This window comes from Terrapene carolina, unplaced genomic scaffold (assembly GCF_002925995.2).
Source record: "Terrapene carolina triunguis isolate 2854851 unplaced genomic scaffold, T_m_triunguis-2.0 Scaffold165, whole genome shotgun sequence".
NCBI lineage: Eukaryota > Metazoa > Chordata > Testudines > Emydidae > Terrapene > Terrapene triunguis.
Window position 1 is genome coordinate 1,139,547 of NW_020664516.1, and position 16,583 is coordinate 1,156,129.

The 16,583-nt window shown below is 43.2% G+C and overlaps 1 protein-coding gene across 1 annotated transcript in view; it reads left to right on the forward strand.

Annotated features, from left to right (window-relative positions):
* Nucleotides 1-8,342: 8,342 nt before the first annotated feature.
* LOC112115021 (glucose-fructose oxidoreductase domain-containing protein 2) overlaps nt 8,343-16,583 on the forward strand; it is a 37,803-nt gene continuing 29,562 nt past the window's right edge. The window contains exon 1 of the mRNA XM_024211995.2: nt 8,343-8,682. Within this exon, the coding sequence (XP_024067763.1) occupies nt 8,424-8,682 (259 nt within the window). The 5' untranslated portion in view covers nt 8,343-8,423. The remainder of the gene's footprint in view (nt 8,683-16,583) is intronic.

Sequence of the window (16,583 nt, forward strand, 5' to 3'; positions counted from 1 at the left end):
ACTTGGAAAACAAAAAGAGTGAATGAAAACCAATGTGGTTATTTCACTGCGAGCCTGTGTGTATGCTCTTTGGGTAATAAAAGTGCTTTGGTGGTTTGTTAAATGGTGTAAGTTTATAAGTAGACCAGGCCTTAGACATTCTTATTCAATTTGGGCAAAAACGGTAAGGTAAAAGCCAATCGTAGGGCAAGGGTAAGACACCTCAGAGTATCATTTTGGATCCTTCACTTTGCCTGAAGAAAGGGGAGATGTGAGTCTTGTAGAGGCGAGAGGAGCACAGAATCAAGGCAGTGGTATGTTTTCTGTATTTATCAAACGCAGTGGCAGATTAACGCACGAGCCCATGGGGCCTGTGCCCAGGGGCCCTGACCAATTTGGGGGCCCCTGCAGGAGCGCTGGAACCTGGGTAGAAGGGGGGGGGGCACCAGTGCCAGAACTGTGGCACTGTCCTCTGCTGCTCCTCTTCCCCCTGAGGTCCCACTCCATGGCCAGGCCACAAGCCGGAGCTAGGTAGTGGCCCCAGACCCTCCATTTGCCCTGGGCGGGGGCTAGGTTGCCTGAGAGCAGCCCCCAGCCTGTGTCCCCGCCCCCCGGGGCATGCTGCTGCAGGTCGGACCCAGAGGCGGGGGTCTCCCGTCCCCTCCCTGCAAACATGTTCTGCAGGGAGAGGAGGCCCTGCCCCCGCTGGGAGGTGGCGGGGAGCCCCGGGAAGGTCACAGGCAGGGAGGAGCCGGGCAGGGAGGCAGTCTCCAGCGCAGCTCCCGCTGCTACTAGCCTGCCCTCAGTGGCCACCGCACTCCACCGGGGCTTGCTCAGTGCTTGCCCCCACGGGTGCTGTTGCTGTCGGGCTGCCCCTGCTGGGTCCCTCCGGCTGACAGACTGCCTCCGCTGCCGCCTGGGCTTTCTGTCTGTGGCAGCAATCACCTGCAGCACCGCTCCTCCTGTCGCCTCTGGCTTGAGGTTTGCAGTTTGGGGGGGCAGCACCCCTTCCTGCCCCCCCAAACTACACCCATGCCATTGCCGCTCCACGCCTGCCTGAGGCTCTGCCCATGTTAAAAAGGGGGGGGCATCGCCCTCCATCCCCTCTGGTTCTGGTGGCCCTGGGCCCGCATGATATGGGAGGGCCAAACTGTTCTTTGTGCCCAGAGCCCCAATAAATCTTAATCTGCTTCTGATCAAACATGATGGCTTTTGTCCCTATTCTTCTCTAAATAATTGTTTTGAGTGTTGTTTTGTTAGGAATAGATATTGGAGTTACTTTTCATAAAAATAAATCTCATATTTAGCATAAATTGCCTACCTTCATGTTAAAGGAAAACAAAATCCTTTGGGATTTCTGCCTTTGAATGTTTTGGAGCTACTTAGTCACTCAGAGTAGAATGCCATAGACCAGTGCTTCTCAAGCTATCTGATGTGGGGGACCGGCAGTTTTTTTTCCAATGTGCCAGGGACTGGTGCCATATTATTATCCTATTCGACGCTCTTATGAGGAAACTCGCTGCGGACCGGCAGCCGATGGCTCGTGGACCGGCACCGGTCCGCAGACCACCACTTTGAGAAGCACTGCCATAGACCACACTGGGCTTTGGAAAGAGGATGATTACTGACCTGTAAATGGAGTTTTTCAAGGGTATTGCTATCTATGGATACATAACAGGAGAAGCTGGCCTTTCTAGTTTAACCTAAATTGAAAAAAAAATTACCAGTTAGGTGTGATGGGTGTGGTATTTGTCTTGAGGCAGGCATGGTGTATAATAATAGTGCCTTGCGGCTAAAATCATAATTTACAGAACTATAAATCTCCAGCAATGCCATGTGATCTAGGAGGGTGGAGGTATACAGCACTATATTCAGAACATTACAGATAAGTGACCTTTCTTGAATAAAGTCTGTCTGTCTGTCATCAGACCTCTAGAAAGAGTGGATATCTTAGGTATAATTCAGAGATATTGGGTAAATGCCTGGAAATGCTTTGAGTCCAGGTGCATTTCTCATGGCTTTGGCATACTCCTCAACTGGGCAAAATTTTGACGCTTCTGGTTTAAATAGTGAAACATGCGCGGATGGGAAAAGTTATCCCCTCGTTTAAACAAATTGCTAAAATTTTGAACCTTAGGGAAAGCTGCTGTCTCCTGAAGCTAAAATTAGTTGACTGACTACTTGGAAGTAGATTATCCCTGTGAACAATTGATGGAAATGTTACTGTCTAAATATGCTGGCTCCCCCTGGAAGACCAGGGCAAGTTTCTTCACCTTCCTGAGTGTTCATAGAATATTAGGGTTGGAAGAGATCTCAGGAGATCATTTTGTCCAACCCTCTGCTCAAAGCAGGACCAACCCCAACTAAATCATCCCAGCCAGGGCTTTGTCAAGCTGGGCCTTAAAAACCTCTAAGGATGGAGATTCCACCACCTTTGTAGGTAACCCATTCCAGTGCTTCACCACCCTCCTAATGAAATAGTTTTTCCTAATATACAACCTAGACCTTTCCCACTGCAACTTGAGACCATTGCTCCTTGTTCTGTCATCTGCTACCACTGAGAACAGCCTAGCTCCATTCTCTTTGGAACCTCCCTTCAGGTAGTTGAAGGCTGCTATCAAATCCCCCCTCACTCTTCTCTTCTGCAGACTAAATAAGCCCAGTTCCCTCAGCTTCTCCTGATAAGTCATGTGCCCCAGCCTCCTAATTATTTTCGTTGCCCTCCGCTTGACTCTCTCCAATTTGTCCCCATCCTTTCTGTAGTGGGGGGCCCAAAACTGGACGCAGTACTCCAGATGTGGCCTCACCAGTGCCGAATAGAGGGGAATAATCACTTCCCTCAATGTGCTGGCAATGCTCCTACTAATGCAGCCCAATATGCCATTAGCCTTCTTGGCAACAAGGGCACACTCCTGACTCATATCCAGCTTCTCGTCCACTGTAATCCCCAGATCCTTTTTTGCAGAACTGTAGTAGTAGTGCATGGGATTCTTCCGTGTTAAGTGCAGGACTCTGCACTTGTCCTTGTTGAACCTCATCAGATTTCTTTTGGCCCAATCCTCCAATTTGTCTAGGTCACTCTGGACCCTATCCCTACCCTCCAGCATATCTACCTCTCCCCGCAGCTTAGTGTCATCTGCGAACTTGCTGAGGGTGCAATCCACACCATCCTCCAGATCATTAATGAAGATATTGAACAAAATCGGCCCCAGGGCCGACTCCTGGGGCACTCCGATTGATACCGGCTGCCAACTAGACATCGAGCCGTTGATCACTACCTGTTGAGCCAGACGATCTAGCCAGCTTTCTATCCACCTTATAGTCCATTCATCCAATCCATACTTTTTTAACTTGCTGGCAAGAATACTGTTCACTGATGTTGGGATCTAGTGTCTGTGTCATATCAGTTTACTTCCTTGGAAACCATTGTGTGATTTCTAAGAGCTGTCAGGACAGGAAATACAGAAAAAGCAAATCAAAACTTAAAAGGAGTTAAAACTGAATTCAGTTTGAGTGGCAAGGGCCTGCAGTTAAATATTTTATGATGTGGTATGTGTGGGATCATATTAACAACTTCAAGCAGTTTAGGCCTTCCTAGACTCTTTTCATGTGCTCTGTAGTTTTGACTCTGTCTCTACATAATTGCTGAAGGCTATGATATTCTTTCTACTACACGCTGCTTCTTGCTTTTCAGCCCCAACCCCACCAAATGTCGGTGCATTGTTACACTAGCATTCTTCACAGTCATAGAAAACTGCCATTTGGGTAGAAGGCATTATTAGCTGATCAAGTTAAATAAGCATGAAAGTGAAAAGTGTTTCCTATCAGTGAAATGAAATCTTTATATACATAATTAATGTCCTTCAAAGTCCTTTGATACTCGACTTGTTTGACATGGTTCCATTTAATGTTCGATGCTTATTAACTGGGAGTGAATTCCAGTGGCAAGTGAGCTCTGAACTCTGCCAATAAAAGAAAGCGAAGGAGTATGGCACTATATGAGTACCAGCACACAGAACAATGAATAGATGTCAAGCACATTGGGTAAATATCTGGTAACGTTTTATAGCCTCCATAAACATTTATACACCTCAAGCAAAATAAAAGTTCAGTGGTGCTGGGCTTGCTTTGCTATTTCTCTGACTGACTTCTGTCACAAATTCAAATATAGTACCCAGAGGCCTGATTAGGCACTGCGTGAACGTATGTGGAGACCCAGTCTTTTCTCCAAAGTGCTTACTAAGCACTAGTAACTTGTAAAAAAAATTGCTATGTTAATAGTGAGACTCTCCTTTCAATGTACAGTCCCGTTTACTGTTTAACTCACCAGGTGGCTTTTCTAGGAGGGGAAGATGTGTAGGGAACACGGTAAATGGTGCTTTGCTCTTTCTCTCTTACCAAAAGGACGATGCTTTTTGTTGCTTATGGAAAGGTTTGTAGGCATGTTTTCAGCACAGTACTCCTGTTTGACCTGCTATTGCTAAGGGTCTGTCCACCATTCTCTTTGACATCCCCATTTTCAGCTTAGAAAGGAGACCGTTGCTCTCCGAAAATGAGCTTTTCAAGAAAAGCAAACTTAAATCCTTCCATACTGTTTTAAAAGAAGAAATGTACCTGACTTTGTAACCCTGAAAAAGGTCAATAGTGGACATGACGTTGGATGCGAACTTGCAATGGGATATATAACAGTCCCCCCAAAGCCCAAGCTTGGACTCTAGGGGTGTCGGGATGGGGCTGCCTTTCATGTAGCTCTGGTGAGACAACACTTCAAATACTACAGACAGGTTTGGGCAGAGGAAATTCAAAGAAGGACATTAAATAAATAGCTGGAGAGACTGGTTTTTATCAGGAAAGATTATAAGAACTAATTATGTCTGGGTTGGCTAAATGCCTGGCAAATGTGGGGACATAGTAACTGTATAGGAGTATCTGTGTTTGCTGGGGGTAAATGCCATGAAGAGAGAGGAATTGTTCAGTGTGGGCCAGAGTAAAGGAAAACTGAAGCTGAATATTGGAAGTGCCTTTATCGTAGACTGAAATAGTTTTCTAACATGGCAGAAACACCTTTGCTTTTGTATCTTGTTTGTAATGTCATCAGGGACAGTCTTGCTCTGGCCCTTGTAGGGTGTTTTAGGTATAATCTAAGAAAGCTTTTATCACCCCCCCGATTCTGTGTGTGTCTCTGAACCAGAGAAATGTGGTCCCTTTAAAAGGCTTCCTAAACACAGAGAAGGAAACATAGTTCCAATTAATTTAGGGTCACCACCAATACAGTTTTCACCTGAACAGTCAGATTTTGGCTTGTGTGTCCAGGTGCCATTTGACAAGCCCTGATGTCCGTTTTTTTTTTAATGTGGGGGGCAATTGGCGGAGAAAGGGGCGGGACTTTGGGGGAAGAGGAGGAGAAAGGGGTGAGGCCTCAGGGTCTGGTTACCAGCCATTAGAAAGGTGGCAACTCTAGGTTAGACAAACACAAATTTACACACATTTGTGTGTTGGAATACTAGAGACAAAGTCACAGGAGTTCTGTAAATTGATCAGCAAAAGCACATTAAAATATAAATCACAGTGATGGATGGTGGAGAAATCAGTTCATTGCAATAGCAGGTATAATGCAGTATTGGGCAGGAGAAATGAAGGAAATAATCTCAGGTTAACAGTGCTACTCAATATGGTCTCGCATTTTAGTTAACAATGACACTAAGGGCCGGATTGTGATACCCCTTACTCACACACTGAGTAGAGCAATACTCTACCTATAGTCCCATTGAATCAGTGAGGACTATTCAAGGAGTAAGGTACTTCTCAACATGAGTAAAGGTTGCAAAATCTGGTGCTCAGTAAAGTGTCAGCTCTGTATAGACAGTTCTTATTTTCATTTTTAAATATTTTATTTATCAATAAAATGTCAACATATTGATGCACTTAGAGAAAGAGGGGTGTGGTAAGAGCCTTAATTTCCATAGGTTTCCACTTTATAGGGAAATAAAAACCTATTAAAGGAACACTCTTAAGGAGCCCAAGCAACAAATAATATCTCTGCGTAGCCATAAATAGGACAAGAACATCTAAGAAAGTAAATGGGCATTGGTACATTGGCGATGGCGATCATCTTTTAGAATGCAAGTATATTGGTTGGTAAGGGGCTTGCAAAATACCAACTTAGGGGTTATATAACTGAAACATAATAGCGTCTGATTAATATTTCAGCAACAGAAAAATGAATATATAAAACAAGATATGTGGAGTGATTACACATGGCAACTTTTTACAAAACATAGTTACATATAAACTGGAATTGTTTACAGTGATGAAGATGAGAAATGTAACAAGTTTTCATTTGATTTCATATTTATATTTAGTTATTAACTCATTTTTCTTTTATGTAACTTAAACAAATGTTAAACCAGAAATACAATATGAACCGCTTCTCATACTATATTTTTCATCTATTGTACACCTGCAAACTGAGTTGTTGGTTTTTAAAATGTGTGTGAGCAAAAATAATTTTATTGTTAAGGATCATGTAGTTATTGTAATTAAATACCTTTTATTTAAAAATCAATGGGAAAGATCTTATATAAACTACTAGTTCAAGAAAAAATGTTCTATCTGTTCTAATCAACTAAGTTTAGTAAAACTTCCTACCAGTGGCACTGGAGCAAATTTTAAGGGGAGATCCTGGCTGGAGTAAAAAAGCTTAAGCAGAACAAACACACTAAGGAGACAGTGTTTGCTATGGAAAGAAGCTTTTTATAGATAAATGCTGTGGAACATCCTTCCATATAGTAGGCGTCAAGAATACAAACTATCCATTAGTTTTCCTGTTAAAGTAGAGTTGTGAAACTTCATTTTATTGTCATGTCTCCCCATGCTTACTTCGTTTCACACTGCTTAACTTAAAGTACTTTTTACATGTACCAAGGTACTGTACCCTCACTGTGTGAAACCTAAAATAATGCCGTGATAACTAATAGACACTTTGAGAGGTATTTTAGTTAGACAATTGCTGATGTGGAAATTGGGCAGAAGGGAATTACATCAGCTAGGCATCAGATGCACAAAGAATTTATATTTGGACTGCCACAAGGCACTAATGGTTGTGTATGGAATGAATCAGGCATAGAATGTAAAATGTGGGAAGGAATAAAAACATACACTAAGTACACCTCCTTCTCCTTACTCTCACTGAAGAGAACACTTTCATCATATTGGTTGTTAAAACTTTGCTTTTAACTAAATCTTATTGTGCAGTGATGATACTGAGTTTCCCTATGGTTAAATAGCTTGATAGGTTTTTTTTGTTCTTTGCTGTAGTGCTTCCCTTTAACCCTTCATATGAAAGGTTGCTGCCTTTGCATTGCCACAGGCTTAGAATCTACATTCAGGAGAGGTTTTAGTAATGGATGTATGCCAAGATTAGCAGGGCTGTAGTACCATTCTGTTTGGTTCTTTGTTAGACATTTTATGTCTCTTCTTTCGAAGGGTGCTTTCTATTACTTATTCCTCTCTGTACCTACGTTCCTAAACTTACCAAGGGTCTTAGTGGATTCTCCATCACTGATGATTTTTAAATCAAGATTGGCTGTTTTTCTAAAGATCTGCTCTAGGAATTGTTTTGGGAAAGTCTTATGACCTGTGGTTTATACAGGGTGGTCAGACTAAATGATCACAATGGTCCCTTCTGGTCTTGGAATCTGAAAACCAATATCTTTATTTCTCAGCTGACATCAACAGTCTGGATGGTACTGTATTCCCAAATTGTAGTGTGGCTGTACCCTCTACTGTCTCCTCTTGTATCATTTATTTTTAGTGCTTATAGTTAAACAGAGACCCACCACACTTGACATTTTACCAACATAATTACTTGGAATATGTTTTGTTCAGAACAGTATATTTATCTGTGTGTGACTATAGAGATCTACATTTATAACACAGAGACCATAGGTCTGGCATGTCTAAACTTCACTGAACCGTGCCAGATTACCTGGGGACTGCACCAAGTGGGCAAAAAATGAGGCATGTGGTATTCTCCCGCATCTTTAATGTGAAGATGTGGCCATTAAGACTATCTCCGTATGCAGTGTTTCATCTTGAGCCAGGTAGCCTCTTGGAAGCTCACCTATTAAGATGTTGTTTCTCTGTTACACCTTTGCATTAAAGACAAGGGCACTGTGGATCTCCTTTTAGTCTGCTGGTTTTTGCTGCTCTATCTTAGGTTTATCTATGATTTCACTTTGAGTCTCTCAGCATTTTGCATATGACATCAAAATGGTAGACACTAACATTCAGTAGTGAATGCATTTGATGTAAAAATGTACCCTTTGGTAATATCCAACTGTAACTTTTGCTGTTTTAGGAGCTGTGGTTGAGATGGAAGGCTGAGGAGCTAAACCTTATGCTGGCGGTCTACATATGGACACTAAGGCTTGAGTGAACACGCAATGAAAATGCTGCCTGGAGTGGGCGTTTTTGGGACTGGCAGCACTGCCCGGGTACTGGTACCTTTGTTGAGAGCAGAGGGTTTCTCTATCGAAGCACTTTGGGGGAAGACTGAAGAGGAAGCAAAGCAGCTAGCAGAGGAAATGAACATTGAGTTCTACACAAGTCGGACTGATGATGTCTTGCTGCACCAGGATGTAGATTTGGTTTGCATCAACATCCCTCCACCGCTAACCCGGCAAATTGCTGTGAAAGCTCTAGGTACTGTGTTTTCTCTTTTAAGTCAGAGCAAAAGGTTTTTTTGACTATCTGATTGAAAAAACACTTTGTAATAGATTTAAATTTGTAGCTGTTGACTTGTCAATGAATAATCAGTAGTACTATAAATACACCATTCTAAATTGTGTTGTATTTGAAGCTGGTAGTGCTGCCTGTAGTTAGTTACCTGACACTTCCCATTAGAAGACCCTATTTATAGTTTCTTATAACTTTAACTGTTTAGGTTGAAATGTCCCATGCTGGGTGTCTGCCTCAGGCTGAATTGTTTTGGAAAGTTTCAGAAAAAACGGTCAGCTACTTTGGAGAATGAGATTAGGGCAAAATATATTTTGTTGCCCATGTTCAAAAATTTTTTTTACAAGGGTTTAACTGAGAAGCTCTAGCGCCCCCATGCTGTGGAGCAGGGACTTCAAATTTTTTGGGGGTGGTGTGGCGCTGGCTTTCCTTCCATCTCCCCTCCCCCCCAGGTGAGGGATTTTTTGTTTGTTTGCTGTTCACATTAAAAAAATGACCAAATTTGACCAAGTGATGAGGTTTTGAAAAAATCTGCAGATGCTCAAGAGACTTGTGAGCTTGGCAGCTAAATTCTTTGACTATTCAGTACTGAGCATGCTCCATCCAGGGGTTGAGCTGGACTTGCCCGGCTCCTAGTTGCTGCTGGCTCCTATGGCACTACACATACGAATGGAAAGCCTGGAGAGTATCTCTTGTTGCTCTCTGCTGGCACCTGGCAGCATGGTATATGAGGAGGAATCCTCCTGACTGAAACACAGAGGGGGCAAAGGCTGAGCCAAGATAAGGGTGGAAGAAGTGGATTAGGACAAGAACTCAGGAGGGGGAGGGCTGAGAGTTGGTGTGGAGAGGGAGAGATACTGGGACTGGCTGCACAAGGAGACTGGGAACTGGTTGCATAGGCAATTTGAGTTCCCCAACTTCCTAACTTTTGATTTCTTGACCTTAATGTTTTTATACAGGGTGGTGAGTGCCTATATATAGTCTTGTAAATCTAAAGTTCGACTTCTTGTTGACTCTTAATAGAGATCAAAGTGAATGGGTTTATAGGATTGGGGAATATGTCGTGCTGTATCAGCTAGGGTAATCCTTTATTCTCTGCCTTTTAAGTAGATTTTTGTGCTAAAGTAACTTGCTTTTGAAGTATACATCTCATGCTAACCCTTCTAAGATGTCAGTCAAATGTTCGGGGAGGTGATCTTTGGGTTTTGTCTTCACGTTGTTGTTAGACTTGTATTGAGTGCTTTATTACTGCTAGTCCTAGGTCCCAAGGAACTACTCCGATGGAAAATTTAATGTACACGTGAGAATTCATTGCTTGAAATATGCTAAAATCTCTTCTAAATGCTGTTTAAATGGTGACCGTTTCACTTGCTATGATACCCTCTGCAGGTTACACGTGAAGTGAGATGAATTTATGTGGTTGAACCTTTTCTGGTAAACTAAGCTGAACACGAGACAAATTTAGGTTGTTAATAAAACTCCCATTCCTCAAAGGTAAGGAAACATTAAATGGCATCACTCCAATCAAAGGAGGTGAAGAAAATGAAGTTGTGAGACAAGTGTTTATGCAGTTAATGGAAAAGTGAAAAGAGAAGGACTGATGGCTTTTAAGAGATCAACAAATAAACTCTGGAACAGCAGAGGATTATTTACTTTTCATTTATTTTTATTTTCCCTGAAGTGGTCTCATCTAAAGACTGTCTGATGCGCCCATTTCAGAGTCAATAGATAATTACTAGTTCTCCTGTCTTTCAGCTTTTTCTAAATTTGTCTAGGATGTTCCTTAAACACATTTCTGGTGGGACCAAATTCCAGAAGCATGCGCATACTACCAAAAATGTTCTTCCTTGGTCCAGAATTTTGGAGGAACACCTGTTATATGATGGGCTCAGAGGTGGCAAGTATGCCTGTTAGGATATCAGCATTAAAATAGCAATCATTACATCTAGAGCCTTTTTGCAAGGGAATTGTATGTGGCTGGGGGCAAACTTGTGCTTTACCAGCTGGGAGATTGGGGAACTGAGAATGGCTAGACTGCTGTGCAATGAAAGCCAGTCTCACCATGTCAGGTGTTTGGCCATGGGAGGAGGCAGTGGTACCAGGTGGCACTAATATTAGTTTACATTTTTTTAATTTATTGGTAACCATAAACAGTTAATCAACAATCCAATAACACGTAGGGGTACAGTCCTAACATAAGTGACATTCTAATATTAACTTTGAGCCATGAGCAAGGCATAGCTGATCAATGCCTAGACAGTAATCAGAATTAAGACCAGCATGACTAATAAGTAACCAGTAAGGCAAGAAACTATTTTACATTTATGTACCACTTTTCACCCCAAAGGATCTAAAGCCACTTCATAAAATGTGTCTCATATTGCCCACAACTGAAATGCAGCCACCTCTTGATAGAATGCATCAGTTTAAGGTAGAAAGCAAAAAGAAACATATCTAACTAAATGGCTTCGGAACTTAGGGAGGCAGAATATTAGAAAAACTCAAATTAGAATTTGTTCAGGACACCAGAGCCAACATGGCTGCACCTACCCTGCTGATCCTTTAAAGAGTTGATTTATGGAGTAGATAAAGAGGGAGCCATTCAGCTGCTGTCTCTTGGCTTAGGTGGGTTTTTACTTATTTGAAAGATAAGAGAGATCTTTGTGATGTATGCTTTGTTTGTCAGTCTGGCTTTGTGGGATAATGTATTACAATTACATTAAATGTATGTTTGTCTTGAGGTAGACAGAAAAGGGCTCTATCACTGTTTTGCATTTTTAGATAATTCACCCTTGTCGTTCCTGGAGCAGGTGTCCTGTGATGTTGACCAAGTATATTACTGTTTGCATACAGCTTTTCCATCTCCTTATCGCAAGCAGTGGGAGGATTTTTGTGTTTCAGAGCTTGTGTAAACAGGAAGTAGCAAAATAAAGGAAAGCATTTTGGACTGAGTTTATCACATTCCTGCATAGATGGAGTTGTGTCACATTGGCAGTACTTCAAAACAGGCAGAATTTCTTAAGGTTTGAAACATAGCTGGTCATTTTATTATGATTATGATTGAAATTGAAATTTGCTCAGTCCCTCCCCAATGCCTGTGGAGGACAGGGTAATAGAGGAACATGCTTCCAGTTATTGATTATACATCTCCATGAGGTGTATCCACATGCACTTCACTTCACACTGCTCAGAACTCTTGAAGAGCCTGTGGACTAAATGACACTAGGCCCTGGTCTACACTGGCGGTGGATGGGGGTGTCGATCTAAGTTACGCAACTTCAGCTACGTGAATAACGTAGCTGAACTCGACGTACTTAGATCGACTTACCGTGGTGTCTTCACCGCGGTGAGTCGACTGCTGTCGCTCCCCCATCGACTCTGCCTGCGCCTCTCGTGGCGGTGGAGTACAGGAGTCGACGGGAGAGGACTCGGGGGTCGATTTATCGCATCTAGACTAGACGCGATAAATCGATCCCCGTTGGATTGATCGCTGCCCGCCGATCCGGCAGGTAGTGTAGACATACCCTAGGATTTTTAAAAATTTCCTGTGGTAGACATTTTAATGTAGGATAAGTAGCAGTACTGGTGGTGATGGGGTCAACATTGTAACTTACACGTTTGGAGGCAGGAGGGGCAAGCTGAAGTGAATCTGATATTTGTGAAAAGTGCTGGATAGACAGTTCTGGAAACTGCAGCCATGTCAGTTAATCACTGAATAGGATTGTGGTTGTAGGGTTGCAGAATATTTGTAGCATAATCTTCCTGCAACTCAGCTGCCAGTGTGCACAAGCCCTGACCTTAAAGGGACCACCCCACTCAGGAGCAAGAGGGGGAGTTTATTTTGTATAGCCCTGAGCCTTTCTGCTGTGACTGGTCAGAACTGTGCAAAGTGTGATGTTCTCAAAATTAAAAGATGGACCTGCCAGCTGCTTGACAGATTACTGTACAGCTTTCAGGTGACTTTTATTCTCTAACAACCTGGGCTATATATGAACCGCTGAAAGGCTCCATATCCCATTAATAATTCATTGAGGTATCTAATGTGCACACACTTTCTTCACACTAATATTAAAATGGCCAAGGCTAAATTCATGGATTATAGCAGAGCAAGAGCTCTGCTATAGTTAACCTTAAGACCAGCTTTCTGTTTAAAGCTCAACTCTTAAGTGCTTTAAAATGTACATGGTTACTTGGATTGCTTTGAAATGTGGTGTGCTTCATGGGGTTTCAGGGTTCTGTTGTGGATCCAAATTTAGGGCCATTTGACCCAGGGTTTCCTAAAATGCAGCCTCTGGGGGGGAGGGGAGAGAGAGACGGACTTTTCTTAACGCTGACAGATTCTAGCAACTCATTTTTGCTCACGGAGAGAGATCAAACCCAGGGCTCAGCCAGGGGTGAAAATAACTTAAAGGACTTACTGGTACTCCGGAGCCCTTAGGAGGGGGTGGGGCCTCAACCGGAAGAGGTGGGGCCTTTAAATCCCCGGGCCCTTTAAATCGTCCCCGGAGCCTTGGGGAGGCGGCGGTGGGGCTCCGGCGGCTGTTTTAAGGGCCGGGGCGGTAGCGGCGGCCGGAGCCCCGGACCCTTTAAATATTCGCTGGAGCCCCGCCGCCGCTACCCCAGGGCTCTGGCGACAATTTAAAGGGCCCAGGGCTCCAGTCACTGCTGGGAGCCCCAGGCCCTTTAAATTGCCGCCAGGGGAAGCCAATCCACCCCGGTATGGCGCACCGGCTTACTTTCACCTCTGGGCTCAGCTCATCGCTCCAGGGTCCCAAACACTTGAGAGTTACCCCAACAGAATGCTGCCCTTTGGGGGAAATCACATTCAAATGTCATTTGATTGAAAAAGTTGACTTCTTTAGGCACACTAAGGCTCATGAGCCTTTTCTCACACCTTAAAGGTTACACTGAGCATGCACTGACAACAGGATTATTAACACCAGCTGGGTAGCTCAAGGGGATCAGCAGTAGTACTTTGAACTTGACCTACCCAGCTAATATCAATTTGAGTCCCATGTTGGGCAGAAATTTGGAAAAGGCAGGTTGCGAAAATCTGCCTGTCAGGGATTTTGGTTTGGTTTTGTTTGTTTTTGGGGGTGAATCCAAGTAAAATTCTTTGAAATCTGCTGATGAAAAGCACTGTTTAAAAGCTAGGTCTTTTGATTATTGCCTCGCCATAGCATATCTGAGGTAGCATATCCACTGCAAGCCTCAGTGAGAACTACAACTGTCTAAATGACCGTTGACGCCCACCGACAAACATTTCTTTTTCTGTTTAAAAAACTAGCAAATTAAATAGCAAAAAACGTCATTAACACAGATTTAAGGTTGCCCAGTGATAGCTCATGCCCTTCCAAAACATCAAGTTCAGCAGAATCAACCTTCGGTGAACCAGGAAATACAGAGCTAAGGTAAACGCCTACATAGAGTTAACTCTACCTGCCTGGTGCAGGCAATAGCCACTAGTAATTCTCTGTACACACTCCAGCTATATTCACTGTGTTAGATGTAGCTGTTGCATGGTGGAGGAATAAGTTGGAGCAGCTTGGAAGAGCTGTGATTGTGATATGAGGAGATCTGGGTTTGAGTCGTCTCCCCCCTCCCCCCCGTGTGTTATCAAAGGGAAAAGGTTTATATGTACCTTGAGGTTCCAGTCTGCATCGTTTCAGTACAGAATTATGTAGGTTGTGTCAATAGCAGGGCACTGGGGTGGTCTTGACATAGATATCCTCAGTAGTGAGGTGGTATAAGAGAGCAGTCAGTGGCTTTAATGATGGGCAGAGGAAATTACAGGTTTAGGGGGTATCCTGAGTTCTAGTGTGAAGGGGTTGTAAAAGGGTATGAAGTGGTTGTTAAATTTTACAAGTGTGGTATTTGATCGGGGGAGCAGGCTCTCTGTTCGAGCATAGGGCAAGTGCAGGTAGCGCCTGTCAATTATAGTGAAAAGGCAAAGTGGGAGTGAGTGTGTTATGGGCATATTGGGGCATCGCTTGAAGAGGGTAGAGTTAAGGTTGTATGGGCATTTACCTTAACTGTGTAGCCCCTGGTTTTCAGAAGGTTGAGTTTTGCTGAACTTGCCATTCTGGAAGGGCATGTGCTATCACCGGGCAACCTTAACTCTGTGTAAACAACTTTTCTTGCAATTTACTGTGAAAGATAACTTGGGTGTAGTATCATCATAGAGATGCTACAATTGTCAGGACCCTGTATGTAACAGTTATTCTGCTGTGCAAATGCCCATATAGTTTACCATTTTGCCTAAATCTCTTTGCCACACAATCCACAAAAACAACACATTCCAGTTCCTTGACTTGTCCACCCATTTCACTTTCCTTCCTGTATGTTTTTACCACAAGGGGGAGTTCAGTGCTTTTCCAGAAGTGCTGCCATTAAAGGACAGAGCATGAGACAGAGAAAGAGATCCTGGGTGGTTCAGAACAGCAAGAACCAGCTCCTAGAGCGCATGTACACAGGACAGTTTACCGGTTATACCGGTATAACTGCCCTTGTGAACAATCTTATTCCAGAACAGGTAGCTTTTTTGATTTAGCTTAAACTTCTGCCAAAGTGACACAAACTGAACAGAAAAAAGACACTCTTATGTTGGAATAAGAGTGTCCACAGTGAGAGTTATACTGGTATAACTATAGCAGTTTAAATTCGCACCTTATTTATCCCAGTATAAGTTTCCTGTGTAGACAAGCCCCTACAGGCAGGGAGTGAAGGGCTGAAGTAGTATGTGGGGAGAGACCACACAACAAAAACACTAACCCAGGAACCTATCCTTGCAACAAAGCCCGTTGCCAACTCTGTCCACATATCTATTCAAGGGACACCATCATAGGACCTAATCACATCAGCCACACCATCAGAGGCTCGTTCACCTGCACATCTACCAATGTGGTATATGCCATCATGTGCCAGCAATGCCCCTCTGCCATGTACATTGGCCAAACCGGACAGTCTCTACGCAAAAGAATAAATGGACACAAATCAGACATCAAGAATTATAACATTCAAAAAACAGTTGGAGAACACTTCACTCTTCCTGGTCACTCGATTACAGACCTAAAAGTCGCAATATTACACCAACAAAACTTCAAAAACAAACTCCAACGAGAGACTGATGAATTGGAATTAATTTGCAAATTGGACACCATTAAATTAGGCTTGAATAAAGACTGGGAGTGGATGGGTCATTACACAAAGTAAAACTATTTCCCCATGTTTATTTTCCCCCCCCCTACGGTTCCTCACACCTTCTTGTCAACTGCTGGAAATGGGCTATTTTGATTACCACTACAAAAACATTTTTTTTCTCTCCTGCTGGTAATAGCTCACCTTAACTGATCACTCTCTTTATAGTGTGTATGGTAACACCCATTGTTTCATGTTCTCTGTGTGTGTGTGTATAATACAGTAGGGAAAGAGATAGATAAAATATCTCCCTACTGTATTTTCCACTGCATGCATCCGATGAAGTGGGTTTTAGCCCACGAAAGCTTATGCTCAAATAAATTTGTTAGTCTCTAAGGTGCCACAAGTACTCCTGTTCTTTTTTCTAAGAGAGAGAGTACTTATTTAGGGCTCCCTGGCACCGGAGTAGGGTGACCAGATGTCCTGATTTTATAGGAACAGTCCCGATATTTGGGGCTTTTTCTTATATAGATGCCTATTAGCCCCCACCCCCATCCTGATTTTTCATACTTGCTATCTGGTCACCCTGACCCAGAGAGGCACAGCTGTGGGGCTTAGCGCATGGCTGCTGGGTTCCCTTTCGTGCAATTCCTATGAAGCTTTGAAGCCCTGCCCAGAACAGCCATGTGTAGCCCCTAAGGCCTGCCGGAGTAGAGAAGTACTCTGGATAG